This window comes from Ambystoma mexicanum, chromosome 4p, assembly GCF_040938575.1.
Source record: "Ambystoma mexicanum isolate Mex_15411 chromosome 4p, UKY_AmexF1_1, whole genome shotgun sequence".
Classification (NCBI taxonomy): Eukaryota; Metazoa; Chordata; class Amphibia; order Caudata; family Ambystomatidae; genus Ambystoma; species Ambystoma mexicanum.
The window spans coordinates 827,184,705-827,200,238 of record NC_090927.1 but is presented as its reverse complement, the minus strand read 5'-3'; the positions used below and the strand labels follow the sequence as shown (position 1 = coordinate 827,200,238).

The 15,534-nt window shown below is 50.4% G+C and overlaps 1 protein-coding gene across 4 annotated transcripts in view; it reads right to left on the bottom strand.

Annotated features, from left to right (window-relative positions):
* PNISR (PNN interacting serine and arginine rich protein) overlaps nucleotides 1-15,534 on the bottom strand; it is a 508,713-nt gene that overhangs the window by 98,176 nt on the left and 395,003 nt on the right. For all 4 annotated transcript variants that reach the window (XM_069606402.1, XM_069606404.1, XM_069606401.1 and 1 more), the window contains 2 exons: nucleotides 14,743-14,933; nucleotides 13,907-14,044 (listed from right to left, as the gene is read on the bottom strand). In XM_069606402.1, the coding sequence (XP_069462503.1) occupies nucleotides 13,907-14,044; nucleotides 14,743-14,933 (329 nt within the window). The remainder of the gene's footprint in view (nucleotides 1-13,906; nucleotides 14,045-14,742; nucleotides 14,934-15,534) is intronic.

The following is a 15,534-nucleotide window of genomic DNA, read 5'->3' as shown; positions in this document are numbered from 1 at the left end:
GGGTACCACGTTCTCCTGGCCCAATCCGGGGCAATTAGGATCATGGTCTTCCGAAACCTTCTCAACCTCCTGATCATTTGAGGAATGACAGGGACCGGAGGAAACTCTTACAGAAGTGGGAACTCCCAGTCCACTACGAACGCGTCTCCTAGAGCTCCTCTTAGGGGAAATTCCCTTGAGCAAAATCTGTCGCACTTCCTGTTGATACTGGTGGCGAACAGATCCACTTGAGGGGTTCCCCAAAGGGCGAAGATCTCTTGAAGGACTTCCTGAGCCATCTCCCACTCGTGGGAGACTGTGCTCTGCCTGCTCAGAGCGTCCGCTGTCAAGTTCTTCTCGCCGGCTAGGCGAACTGCAGATAGAGGGATTCCTTCCTGAATTTTCCAAAACCAGAGCTGCATCGCGCCTCTGCACAGTGGCAGTGACCCTACGCCTCCTCTTTTGTTGAGGTAGTGCATGGCCACTGTATTGTCCGTCATTATCAGGACGTTTCTCCCCCGTACAGACGGCAGAAAAGCCTTCGGTGCCAGTCTGATGGCTCTCAGCTCCAACAGGTTGATGTGTAGTCTGGACTCCGATGGAGACCAACGACCGCTGATGGTCAAGTCGTTGGCATGGGCTCCCCACCCCGTGAGTGAGGCGCCTGTGACTACTGTTCTCTCCGGCCATGGTTGCCAAAACAGTTCTCCTTTCAAGATGTTCTCTGGATAGGCCCACCATTGAAGGTCGTGGGCTACCTTGTCCGGAATCCGAAGGAAATCTGTGATCCTCCCTGAGAATTGTGACCACTGAGTCCTCAGTGCCCACTGAAGGGATCTCATTCTCAGGCGAGCCTCTGGCACAAGGGATATGCAGGATGCCATGATCCCTAGCAACCTCAAAAAGTCGTAGGCTGGGAGACGTTGGGCATTTTGAAACCTGGTGACCATCTGCAGAATATCTTGAGCCCTCACCTCTGGTGGCGAGGCTTTTCCCAGGGACGTGTCCAGGACTGCTCCAATGAACTGGAGTCTCTGTGATGGTATCATCTGTGACTTCTTTAAATTGAGGGAGAAGCCCAGCTTGTGAAGGAAGTGGCAGACATAATCTAGTTGGATCCAAGCTTGTTCCGAAGAAACTGCTCTGATCAACCAATCGTCCAGGTAGGGGTAGACGTGAATACCTTCCCTCCTTAGACTTGCAGCCACTACCGACATTAGCTTGGTGAAGACCCTCGGGGCGGAGGTCAGCCCAAATGGCAGAACTCGAAATTGATAATGAGAGTTGCCAATTGCGAACCTCAGGTACTTCCTGTGCTTGGGATGGATTGGCACATGGAAATAAGCATCCTGAAGGTCCAGAGATACCAACCAGACCTGAAGCTGGAGGGCCTGAAGGATCTGAGAGAGAGTTACCATCTTGAACTTGTCCTTCCTGAGGAACTTGTTCAATTCTCGTAAGTCCAGGATGGGTCTCAGTCCTCCGTCTTTCTTTGGTATGAGAAAGTAAGGGGGAGTACCAGCCCTTGTTCCTGTCCGCTACAGGTACCGGTTCTATGGCACCTTTCTCTAGCAGGTCTACAATTTCCTGCAAGAGGAGCAGATCCGGCACTTTCAGAGAGCTGTTCCCCGGTGGATGGCTCTGAGGGATGCGTAGAAAAGGCAGGCAGTAACCTTGGGCAACTGTCTCCAATGCCCAAGCATCTGACGTAATAGCCTGCCATTCCGTCAGATGGTGAGTTAACCTACCCCCTACAGGTGTCTTGTGATGGGAGACCTCAGAGTGGTTTGGGAGCGGCTGACGCAGTTGCTGAAGGTAAAGCGGCTCCTGCTGATGCGGCTTTCTTTCCTCTACCCCGTCCACCACGGGTACATTTTCCTTGGCCTCTTTGAGCCGGCTGTCCTCTGCCTCTTCCATATGAGGAATAATAGCAAAAGGACCTTCCTCTCCAAGAGGATCGAAATTTAGTTTGGCAGATTGCAGCTCCTAGTGACTTGGCTGCTGCTTTAGATGTTTGCAGTTTTTCCAAACTGTCATCCGCCTTTTTACCAAACAGGGAAGAGCCGTCAAAGGGCATATTTAAAAGTCTGGCCTGTACGTCAGAAGCAAAGCCGGACTTTCTCAACCACGCATGCCTGCGGATTGTGGTACTTGCCGCCATGGCCCTGCTGATACTGTCAGCAGAATCAATGCCAGTTTGAAGGGACTCACACATTGCATCTTTACCATCTCTGATGTTATTTAAAAATGCGTCCCTTTCTTCTTCCTGGAGGCAGTCAGCCGCTGATGAAGCACACTCCCGAAGACTGTGGCTGAACCTAGCGAGCGTACAAGTCGCATTAATAGATTTTAAAGCCATGCTACAGGCCGAGAAGACTTTCTTAGCCATGGCATCATATTTTTTATCATCCCTATCCTGTGGAGCAGTGGGGTATGCAGATGTACTGCCTGATGAAGTTGCAGCCTGGACCACCAGATTCTCTGGAGTAGGGTGTTTAGATAGGTATTCAGGGTCAGAAGCAGATACCCTATATTTCGCTGACAACTTCTTGTTAACCGCAGGGATAACTTCAGGAGTTTCCCAGTTAGTTAAAATCTTTCTCTGTAAGGCAGAGTGAAATGGAACCACAGGATCCTCCTGTGGACCTTTATCCAAAATGTCAGTGAGGTCATCCTGCTGAAAAACAGGTGAAGGTGCAGACCAACCCATGAATTCTATTGTTCTTGACATTAGGGTTCTATAAGGGGTTTCAGCATGTTCCCCTGGGTCTAATTTGACAGATTCCACTTCAGGGGAAGTGTCTAAACCACTTGCTTCCTTTAATACATCCTGAAGGTCTTTCAACCTTCTTTCCTCAGGGTCAAAAGTCTCTGGTTCAGGTGATGTGGTCCTCTGCAGGTCAAAAGGCCTTTCTTGATCTGAGTCTTCCCTTTCCTCATAAATTGAGGTTAAAGGGGGGTGTTCTGAGTGAAAAGGGACAAAACTCATTTCTAAAGCAGAAGGAGCCATCATCACTGGCCTTGAAAAGGTCGATGTCGTCGACACCGATGTAAAAATCCTCGAAGGCGCCGTCAAAGGCGTCGAGAAAACTGGAAGAGTCCCCGTAGAACTCTAAAGGATTGGAACCCTGCTCGAGGATGTCGACGACGCTCTCGGCGTCGTGTCGGAGGCTCTTGGCCTAACCGTTGGCTCTGGAGTAGCCATGGTTTTTTCTTTTATCCGCGTCGACGCCGGTGTCGACTCAATCGATGGATGCGTCGAAGAACTCTTCGATAACGGCGTCGATGGCGCCGATCTATGCTTCGAAGGGGCTTTCGACGATGGCGTCGAAGATGCTTTACTTCCCGATGGCTCATGGCGCTTTCGGGTCGACTCTTTCGCCGGGTGCTTCGACTCGCAGCGTTTAGATTTTTTGGGCTTTTCACCCGGGGTCTCACCCTCAGCTGACTTCGAGGGGGTCGAGGCCGCCTTCTCGAAGACGCTTAGCATCTTTTTTCTGAATTCCTCCCACTCAGCCTGAGAGCTGTGTTTTGTGGGGCAATGTACTCTTTCAGGGGTACTAGAAGACGACGACGGAGATCTTCTACGTCTCTTTTTCGAGTGTCTAGACCTCGACGAGTGGTGGGAGCCACTTCGAGACCTAGACCGAGAATGCTTTCGACGGTGAGGAGACTAATGTCTCGACTCTACCGCGGAAACTTTCGAGGAAGTTAAAACTGACTTACCTCTCTCGAGCTTCCCCTTACGCTCCTTCAAGGCTTTCGCCGTCATGGATAGGCATTCCTCACACTCCGAACACTGGTGTTCGATTCCCAGACAACACAAACAGATCCTGTGAGGATCCGTCAACGACATTTTCTTCCCACAGTCTCGGCATTTTTTGAAACCAGACTGAGGAGTCGTCGGGTCGGAGGAGGAAGCCATCGAGTACGAGCCGGTTTTCTCGAGGAACTATGAATATATTTCGACTGACAAACTGAGCAACGGTATTCCGAGGCACACGAAGCGCGAAAAAACGGAACTGAGCAACGGACGCTGCGCGTGCCCAGTTATAGGCATGACGACGTCGGCGTCGATACGGTGGCTGTCGAGGAACACCTACTCGACGGACGTCGACGCACAGCGCCCTCTACTGGGAAAACATTTTTTCCGAGGCCAGCAAGCTGCAGATACAAATATCATAGATAAGGAATACGTCGGAGGACACAATCCCTTCGTAATTGACTTTACTTCCGTTTTGTAACTTTCTAGACCCAGCACACACCATCTTAACATAGGGTGTTGGGAGGGGTTACTTAGTATTCCCATTATCTACTTTCTCATGTAACATTTTTATATGTTACCCTTTTTACAATTAATGGCTGGTGGCAGTGGTTTACTTTTTACTACCATTGTGTGTTTTTACCACGGGCTGCAATTGCAGCCTTGGTAAAGCACCCATGGGTGCCCATTTTGTCTTTTCGCCATTTGCTGGAAAGGTCCCTCGAGAATTACTCTACGCGCCAGACCAGGTTTGGTCCCTTTGTTTTGTCTTTGGAGGGTTTCACTGCTGAAGCCCGCCTCTGACGCCAGTGTGTCTGGCAGGGGCAGGACGTGAGGGAGGTGCCCGAAACTCCCTGTGCTTAATCTCCTAGGAGACAGGAATGCACTCTGAGGTGATTGGCCGGCTGACTGTCCTTGAAGGACAGCCACCCTGCTGTGCGATTGACAGCTAGGCTGGAATGAATGGGAGAAACCTGCATAAAAGGCTAGGCTTTTGGCTTGGAAAGCAGAGTCAACCACTGGACGAAGGAATCCGAAGAAGAACTTAGAAGAGATTCCTGCTGCAACTCCTGGACCGTTGGTTTGCCCGGTGAAGCCCTGCTGCTGTGCTGAAGCTCCGGATTCGCCTTGACTAGAGAAGCCCTGCAAGAACGACTTCTCGCCTTGGGTTGGTGGGACCAATCAATCCCAAAGTGAACTTGTTTGGACATCCTCTCGGAGCTGGCTGTACTTCCACTGCTGCTGCTACTGCTGCTGGAACCTAAGTGCCAGGGAGAGGAACACTAAACCAAGTTCATCACTATTAAGTTGGCCAAGAGCTCCAGGAAGATCCTCCGGACTCCCAGGAAGCAGGACTGACGGAGCCTGAGCCACCTCAACAGAGTGCTGGACCCCAGATGCAAGGAAAGCCCACCTCAACAGCCAAGAGTCTGGTGGTGCCATTTGCTGAGACGTGCAGAGCTGAAACCGCAAAGTACAGCTGAATATAAGTTTGCCCTTTGCTGCTGCTGACCGTACCATTGCAGTGCAGGAGTCCCCAGAAGTCCTGCCTCTTGTCCCCACGACTGATGTACAGGAACAACAGGATCTGCAAAGCTGCACAGGAACAGAAGCCAGCAGTAACCATTTCCTCTAACCAAACGTACTGTAAAACTAAGGGGACTTTCCTCTTGTTGTGTAGCCTTACTTGTTCTCAGTTGAGACTTGTCTTGGTTGCCTTTGCAGAGTTGCTTACAGCTTTGCCCCTCGCAAGCCTCCCAGCTTGTGACCCTACATTGATTCGACTTTTGTAACAAAGACTTCTAAAACACTGTGCAAAACTTTTACTTACCTACAAGAAGTGTATCAGCTCACCTAGACTTTTTGCCAACTTAACATTGGCTGGCCTGGCTTCCTGAAAGACTCTTCTTCCGTCTGACTTTGTGCTTTACCTTTCCTCTGGGAAAGGGCCAATTTACTTTGCATTGGAGGGTTAAAAAGTACTTACCTGCTTCAGAATATTTGTGTAACCTTTGTTTTATTCTTAAAGCCTTTTCTTTGACACCACACTCAGTATTGCTCTAAATGTACTATTGATATATTAATGCCCAGTGTCCTAGTTATTTAAGTCATCTCAGAGTGTAGGAATAATCTGTGTGCCATCTCAAATGGGTACTTGCTGATTTAGAGAAACTAAGTGTGTATTTTGGAGTGAATTTCTGTGTTACTGTTCTATTGCTCCCTTCTGAAGAAGGCTCATCAGACTGTTAAATTAATACTGGTTTAATCAAGAAACCTTGAGTATATAAGAGTGTATTTGAATACTTGTCACTGTAACCCTCTGTGTAAAAACATTACTGCTCACATTGACCCCTCTTGAGATGAGCATGGCTGCCAAGCCACACTACCAACCTGTGTAGTACAGACTTATAACAAAGGTTGGGTTCCTAGTGCCAGGGGGTCAAGGTTGCTGTAGTGCACCCAAAAGCTACTTCACACCATCTTGCCTAACACCTGTGTAAACCCCAGAACTTCTTGCTTTTAATGGTGGATTTTTCCTTGCACCACTGAGTGAGACCCTTTTTCCACTCACAGGATGTTTGACTCTTTTGATCCCTTTTACGTTTTATTAGGAGAGACCAGCACCCCCCACCTTATGTGGAGTGCTGAGGAGATACTGAGTATCCCCCTTCTCATTTTAAATATAACATTTGTTACAAGGACAAACTTGCTCTTAATGGCTGGTGGCAATGAACCTTTTTATTAATTCAGTGCACCTTTAAAGTGGGCTGTTTCCACATGTCCGGTAATGGCACCCATGGGTGCTCATTTTACCAAAATGGCCCATCTTCTTTTTCCTCAATTTTAGCGTTCCTTGTCCTTTCTTGTTCCTTCTCCTGACCCCCAGGATGGGAAATTCCTTTGTGTGATTTTTATCTTCGACAGGAATCCTGTGACCGGAGCCTGCTGTAGCCCTTCCTCCCAATCGACTTGGTGACTCCGAAAACGACACTGACCCAGAGCCTGGTTAAACCCACTAGACTCAAGAGGACCTGTATTTTGAGTAATCCCACGTCGTGCTTTGACCTTGTGGGGCTGCAATACCTCAATACCCTGAGACCTTGAACCATTGTGAACTGCGAATCTCGCTGAAACTTTGTGGGCATCATCATGTATATGTATCCATTATAAGGGTTCTGTGATATTATTACCTGTTAGCAGTAATCTTTTTACTGTGTTATTTGACCGATAAGTAAAGAAGAACAAGTTACTTTCTTACCTGGTAACGTTCTTTCGATGGGAGGGTCCGACGACGTATTCCATATCTATGACATGTAATCACCACAGCTGTGCTGCTTCGGAAACTTTTTCGGCGTCTGCGTCCTGCGTCGATGACGTCGATGCGCCGCCGTCGAGGACCTCCTCCGACGTCCGACGTCATCCGATGTGATAAGTAGGACGCACAACGCCAGTAGCCTCAGTTGTAGTTTTTTCCCCCAGAACGTGTGACATTAGTCAACTGCCAGTCCGACACAAAGCCTTGCGGAACGTAAGCTGCAATCGCAACAGAAATTCTGCAGCGGGGAAGGCAGGGTGGGAGCGATATGGAATACGTCGTCGGACCCTCCCATCGAAAGAACGTTACCAGGTAAGAAAGTAACTTGTTCTTCGAGGGGATTGGGTCCTCCGACGTATTCCATATCTATGACAGACTCCCAAAGCAGTACCAAATCAAGGAGGAGGGAAAGAATTTAGAAACAAAATTTAGAATAGCCAATCAAATAGCAGAGCAAAGGACCGCCTTGCCAAAGGCCAGATCCTGCCCTCTGATGGAATCGAGGGAATAATGCCGTACAAATGTATGTACTGAAGCCCAGGTGGCAGCATCACAGATGTTGCGAATAGGAACACCCCTCTGCAGGGCAGTAGATGCAGCCACGCCCCTGGTAGAATGGGCCCGCAAGCCAGCCGGTGGGTCCTTACCCGCCAAGCGGTAACACTCCGAGATGGCCAAAATAATCCAGCGCGACAAAGTCTGTTTCGTCACAGCTTGCCCCAAGCGCTTACCAGCGTAACCAATAAAGAGTTGATCGTCCACTCTGACCCGGGACATGCGAGAAACATAAAAGCTCAAAGCTCTCCTAGGATCAAGCCTATGGAGCCTCTCCTCTTCCTTACCAGGATGCGGAGGAGGATAGAATGCCGGAAGAACAATCTTCTGGGCCAAATGAAATTCCGTCACTACCTTTGGAAGAAAAGAAGGACGAACTCGAAGGACAACCCTGTCCTTGTGAAATACAGTGAAGGGTGGCTTAACAGAAAGTGCCTGTAACTCACTCTCTGCGAGCGGAAGTAACCGCAACTAAAAACACAGTTTTCAAAGACAACAGCCTCAAAGGGCAAGAATGTAAAGGCTCAAACGGAGCACCCATAAGAAACCTAAGAACAAGGTTTAAATCCCAACCGGGCACCAGGAAAGGCGACGGAGGGAACACATTAGTGAGCCCTTTTAGAAACTGTGAAATCAAAGGGATTTTAAAGTAAGAACATTCTTCAGATGAGCGCTTAAAGATGGACAGCGCCGCCAGGTAACCTTTAATGGTACCCACTTGCAAGCCCCTGTGGGCCAAAGAAAGCAAAAAGGACAGAACCATGGGGATGTCACATGCAAAAGGATCCACATTCTGAACTCTGCACCAGTCGCAGAACTTACGCCAACGGCAACGGTACAGAGACTTAGCTGCGGGCCTTCGGGCCGAAAGCAACACCTCCATCACGTCCTCAGGGAGGTCCCAATCCTTATACCTCAACCTTTCAGAAGCCAAGCGTGAAGGTTGAGGGATCCGACCTCTGGATGGAGAACCTGACCCCCCTCCCGTGAGAGCAGATCGTCTCGGTAGGGAAGACGACGTGGAGGGCAGATGGACAAGTCGAGAAGGTCCGGGTACCACGTCCTCCGAGCCCACGCCGGAGCAATGAGGATCATCCGGGAACCGAACTTCCGTAACCTCCGCAGCACTTGCGGGATGACGGGGACCGGAGGAAACGCGTACAGCAGCGGGAACGACCAATCCACCACGAACGCGTCTCCTAAGGCTCCTCTTGGAGGAAATTCCCGCGAGCAGAACCTCCCGCACTTCCGGTTGACACTGGAGGCGAAGAGATCCACTTGAGGGGTCCCCCAAAGGGCGAAGATCTCCAGGAGAATCCCCTGAGCCAACTCCCACTCGTGAGAGATCGCGCTCTGCCTGCTCAGAGCGTCCGCCGTCACGTTTTCGTCTCCGGCCAGATGAACTGCCGAGATCGAAACTTCCTGCCGGATGGCCCAGAACTCGAGCTGCATCGCCTCCCTGCACAGAGGAAGTGACCCTGCCCCCCCCTTTTTGTTGAGGTAGTGCATGGCCACAGTGTTGTCCGTCATGATCAGGACAGTCTTTCCTCGCACAGTCGGCAGAAAAGCCTTCAGGGCTAGCCTGACGGCCCTCAGCTCCAACAGATTGATATGGAGACTGGACTCCGACGGAGACCAACGACCGCTGACTGTCAGCCCGTTGGCATGAGCTCCCCATCCCGTGAGGGATGCATCCGACACGATCGTCACCTCCGGCCAGGGTAGCCAAAATGGAGCCCCCTTCATCAAGTTGCCTTCGACGGCCCACCACAGAAGGTCCCGGGCGACCGAGGGCGGCACCTGAACCGGGTCCGACATCCTGCCGGAGGACTGCGACCATTGCGTCTTGAGTGCCCACTGCAAAGATCTCATCCGCAGGCGAGCCTCTGGCACCAGAAGAATGCAGGATGCCATGAGGCCGAGCAACCTCAAGAACTCGAATGCCGGGAGCGTCTGGGCATGCTGAAACTTGTGCACCATCTGCTGAATGTGATGAGCCCTCACCTGGGGAGGAAAACACTGCCCCAGGGAAGTGTCGAGCACTGCTCCGATGTACTGGAGCCTCTGTGTTGGCGTCAAATGGGACTTCTTTAAATTGAGGGAGAAGCCCAGCCTGTGAAGGGAGCGGCAGGCGACGGACAGATGATCCAGGACTTGCTCGGGAGAGCTCCCCCTGATCAACCAATCGTCCAGGTAGGGGTAGACGTGAATCCCCCCTTGCCTGAGATGCGCTGCCACCACCACCATGAGCTTGGTGAAAACCCTCGGGGCGGAGGTCAAACCGAACGGCAGGACCCGAAACTGAAAGTGCGAGTCGCCAACCGCGAACCTCAGGTACTTCTTGTGCTTGGGATGGATCGGCACATGGAAGTAAGCATCCTTGAGGACGAGTGACACCAACCAGTCCTGAAGCTGAAGGGCCTGGAGGACTTGAGAGAGAGTAACCATCTTGAACTTGTCCTTCCTGAGGAGTTTGTTCAAACCGCGCAAGTCCATGATGGGTCTCAATCCCCCGTCTTTCTTCGAAACCAAAAGATAAGGGGAATACCATCCCTTGTTCCTCTCCGCTACAGGCACCAGTTCTATGGCGCCTTTCTCCAGCAGGGCTTGAATTTCCTGCGCAAGGAGCGGATCCGGACACTTCAAAGAGAGGTTCCCCGGTGGATTGTCGCGAGGCCTGTGCCGAAAGGGAAGACAGTAGCCGTGGGTTATGATCTCCAGAACCCACACATCCGAAGTAATGGCACGCCACTCTACAAGATGCTGCGCCAGCCTTCCCCCAACCGGCGAACCATGGGACATGGCCTCATGACTGAGTAGGAGCGGCTGCGGCGTTACCTGAGGGCAAAGAGGCAACTGCCCGAGCGGCCTTGGCACCACGGGTACCCTGTCGTCCACCTCTGGTACCCCTGCGTTGGCCCCTTTGACTGCCAGCTCCTCTTGCTTTACCAAAGGACGAGTAATAGCGAAAGGAGCCACCCCTCCACTGCTGTCCCCTAGGACGAAAAGGCGGAGGTTGGCGAACTGCAGCGCCCAACGACTTCGCTGCAGCTTTTGAGGACTGCAACCTCTCAAGGCTCTCGTCAGCCTTGCTGCCAAAAAGATGTTCACCATCAAAGGGCATGTTGAGGAGCCGGGACTGCACATCAGGAGCAAACCCCGACTTCCGCAACCACGCAAACCTGCGTATCACGGTGCTCGCCGCCATGGACCTACTGACGCATTCAGCTAAGTCCAAACCCGACTGAACGGACTCACACATGGCATCCTTACCATCCTGGATCATAGCAAGGAAACCATCCCGTTCGACCCCTTCGGGAATATGTTCAGCCGCTAACGCAACACAGTTCCACAGAGTGTGCGTGAAACGCGACAAGGCACAAATGGAGTTGGCCGCCTGAAGCGCCATACCACCAGAAGAAAACACCTTCTTCGCCCAGCCATCAAAACGTTTGTCGTCCCTATCAGGAGGGATGGTAGGGTACGACGCCTGCTTCGCCGGGGCCGTGGCCGCCTGCACCACCAAACTTTCCGGAGTGGGGTGCCTGGTCAAGTAGCAGGGGTCGCCACTGGCTGGACGGAATTTTCGCGACAAGGATCTGCCCACAGCCGGGAGACTCTCCGGAGCAGTCCAAGCCGCCGCCACCCTACGCTGTAAAGCCATATGGAACGGCAGTACCGGGTCAGATGGGGGACCAACATCAAGGATGTCCGTCAGATCATCCTGCACAAACTCCCCTGGGGGAGCAGACCATCCCAAATACTCAGACACCCTAGCCATAAGGCGCCGGTATGAGGAATCGGCATGGGAGCCAGGCTCAGGCCGACCAAATTCCACCTCCGGAGAGGTGTCCAGTCCACTGGCATCATGCAGCGACTGCCTCAAATCGTCAAATTGACTATGGCCCGAGACAATGTCATCTGGCACCTGACTAGGAACCAGGCCATCCGAATCCTCATCCGCCTCTGAAATACAATCCAAGTGGTGGAAAGGCACCCGAGAGTGCCTGCTCTTAGCCAGAGCCTTCCTAGGGGGAACACCCGAGACACGGGGCACCTCCGACACGAAAGGCGTCGATGGCGTCGAGCGAATCGGCGTCGACGCCGAGAAAACCGGCAACTGCGCCGAGAGGATCGGCGTCGACGTCGAGGAAATCGGCGTCGACGTTGAGGAAATCGGCGTCGACGTCAGATGCAGCGCCTCCAGTATCGGCGGCGTCGACACAGCCCTCGAAGCCGGAGCCCCGAGCGTGTCCCTCGACGACCTGACCGTCGACGGCTTCGTCGACTTCCTCGGAGCCGGAGCCTCGAGAAAGCCTGTCGACGCCCTCAACGCCTCAGACGTCGATGTCTTCCTCGAAGACATCACAGGTGCACACGGTCTCGATCGCGTCGAGGACCGGGACCTGGAACGGGTACGGCGAGAACGAGCCTCCTTGTCCGAACGGGACCTCTCCCGTGACTCGCGCCGACCACTCTTGCGAGCGGTGGCTCTCGACCTCACACGGCCGACCCCACTCGGGGGCGCGGACGGTAGAGTACCCTGCGACTCAAGAATCGCCAACATCTTCTTCCCGAAGGAAGCCCATTCCTCCGGCGTCGCACGGCTGGCGGGGTAACCGACGTGCCGGGCAGAGTCCTCTGAAGAGGACCTGGAAGGCGACCGGTGTCGGCGCTTCCGAGAATGCCTCGAAGAGGCTGAGGAGTGGCGAGACCGACTCCTAGAAGAAGACCGACGAGACTTCCGACGATGACGCGGAGAGTCACCCCTCGAATCATCCGTCGAAAGCCCCGCCGACTTCGACTTCCGGGGCTTGGACACCCGACCTACCGACAATTTCTTCTTACGTTCGCGTAAGGCCTTGGACGTGAGCGACAGGCAGTCGACACAGTCATCCGTGTCGTGGGCCTCCCCGAGGCACCAGAGGCAGGCATCGTGCGAGTCAGTCACCGACATCTTGGACCCACACTCCCCACACTTCTTGAAGCCCGGACGCGGGGTTGAAGACGAAGTGGAAGACATCGTCGAAGGAATATTCACAAACGAACAGGTTCGAAGAACCAGAAAGAACAGAACTCCAATGAGTCGAGGCTAGAAGCGAGAAACACGAAGCAACACGTTCGCGGAAAAAACGGAACTGAGGCTACTGGCGTCGTGCGTCCTACTTATCACATCGGATGACGTCGGACGTCGGAGGAGGTCCTCGACGGCGGCGCATCGACGTCATCGACGCAGGACGCCGAAAAAGTTTCCGAAGCAGCACAGCTGTGGTGATTACATGTCATAGATATGGAATACGTCGGAGGACCCAATCCCCTCGAAGTATTTTTATACCCGTTTATCGAAGTGTGTTCCTTGATTGTTTCACTGTTTATGCTCATTGTGGACCACTTACAAACTCAGCACCTCTTGATACACAGTCTAGACCACTCGCCTTGCTACTGAGACTGGTTTGGCTACAGCTCCCAGAGTTGTCCCTGTCACAGTACTAGGTTGGCCTTCTATCCAAATGTCCACCAGGCCAGAGTATAGAAAATTAGTCCTAACAATTCTGAAAAGGCATCTTAAACTGGAATCTAGCAAGAGCCAAGGGTACAGAGGATTAACATGGGAAACAACAAGAGATCAACTTGAGATACATCTCTGGAGCCTTCCCAAAATGTCGCACCCGCAACTCTCAAACGTCGGACATGTACTTCAAAAACACATTGCGTGCCCAATGATCTAGCGGATACTAAGCCCTTGGGCGCCAATAAGACTCCCCATCTGTTACATTGGTATTTGAAGTCGTTTGTAGGTGTTCTGCTTCTTGAATATATGCTGGACAGACCTCTGGAGGTAAGAACTCAAATGCTATTTTGAAGATACTGAAAGCTAGAAATGCTCTTATTGGCCACTCTGGCTAATTTATCTCAACTTTAAAACATTTCTAAACATAGCCTGTGTTCACGCAAAATCATTTTAACACTCTCGCTACACTGGATAAACAATTTAGAATTATTGTTAACCAACATAAAATAAAGTTCTCTTTTTCCAATAAGGAACTTGGCTTAGTTTGACCAAGTATATACAAGCCTGACAACAGTACGATTCTGCCATTAAATCTTTCCTGGGAAATTTGTGAGACCATGGCTATGGCTACATGCACCATGTTCTGATGAAACAAACTGCCACTATAGCCAAACGTTCCAAACGTCTGAGGAATGTGGCAGCAGCAAAGATCAGCTTCTAGGCATTGTACGTACGTACACACACACACTTACTAGCTCAACAATAAAAAGAACTACCATACCAGCTGATATTCCTTTTCCTCTTCTGTTACTTCTGGTTCACTTGGCTCCTCCGGAGGGGGTGGAGAAGGACTTCTGCTTACTTTGCCACTACTTACAGGCTGCTCTGGATTTTCCTCCTCATCTTCCTCATCACTATCCTAAAAAAATCATAACAGTGCATAAACAACACTCCGCTGTGAAGGTGTGCTCAGGAAAACAGGCTATGCTTTTGCGATATGAATGCACGCAATTGCATTATGCCATTTTGACTGAATGAAAATCAGTCCATCGCAAATAGTCCCTTTCCGGACTTTATGCACAACTCCACACATTGTTGCAAAGAAAAGTTATAGAAATTAAAATACTAATCCATGGGTACCACAAAACCCATTGAAAATTAACTGTTTATGGACCATGTGAATGAAAACCCGATAAAAACCAAATTTAATAGTATTTGATGTGTGCTTCAGGCATGTAGGTAAAAAAACATTTTAAGGTGTGAATGTATAAGTTCAGTAAAAATTCAGAGTTCTTGTCAGAATGTTACGCTTCTACAAATTCACAGCAAATGTATAGCTTCCTAAGCACCGCCATATAATGGGCAGGTGTTGAATATATAAGCTAAACGGTGCAGAGCGATTAACAAAAACTGCACTATTCATGTGTGCCATAAACAGATGCAAGCATAATCTGTAAAAATCTTTAATGTATTGCCACAGCTATTTTAACTTGGATGCAGGTGTGCATAAACGCTGATCTTTGAGAAAACTAAACGTCAAGGTCTGATATAGAACATTGCCACAAAAAAAATGAACTTACATAAAATCCTATAATAGGAATTTGCGTTTTTACTTACAAATTTGCTTTTCTGAGGTACAAGTGAGCCATCCCCCACTTCAGTGTCTTCCGAAGGACTCTTTTGCTTTTTTGACATCTGAAAGCGTTGCAGTTCGAGTCTTTGTTTCTCTAACTTTTTCTGTTTTTCCCGTTCCATCTTTTCCAAACCCTCCCGAATCCAGGCAGGCAGGGTCCTGCGTTTCAAGGCATCTACAGCACCACAACAATAAACTTACAGAATTGCTAACATACACAGGGCATTTTTCAGAGTTTGTCCTATTAACCCCATTGTGACTTTAACCGCATCTTAAAAACCCCAACCACTTTGACACAAAACCATGTACCAATAATATTGGGTAAATTCGTCGCACAGCTGGTCTTAAAAAAAAAAAGAAAAAAGCAGATAACAGTGCAAGTATAAGCAGAGAAATGCTTTTTTGTAATCTTTGATGATTTAAAAAAAATTGCTTTAAAACGAATTCTTGGAACTGCAGTGAATAGCAATTGTGTGTTACTCTGTATTTAGCCACGGGAGTGGAGGGGATGGGTGTGGAGGACTCTAATGCAAATACGAGCGCTAACCAAGCAAATAAGCCTATTACTAGTATGAATGGCTAACTCGAATGCAACAAATCTATTTGTTATTCTTTAAACATTCGGGTTACAGAAAGGCTATAGGGCAGATTTAGTGCAAAGTGGCTAGAGGACTTTAATGCCATTAGGTTCCTGTCCTGCAGGATCTACAAATGTGTGCACAAGTCTCAGGTCTTGACAAAAGTGAAGTCCCAAAAGCACAGGATGGTATTGAGAA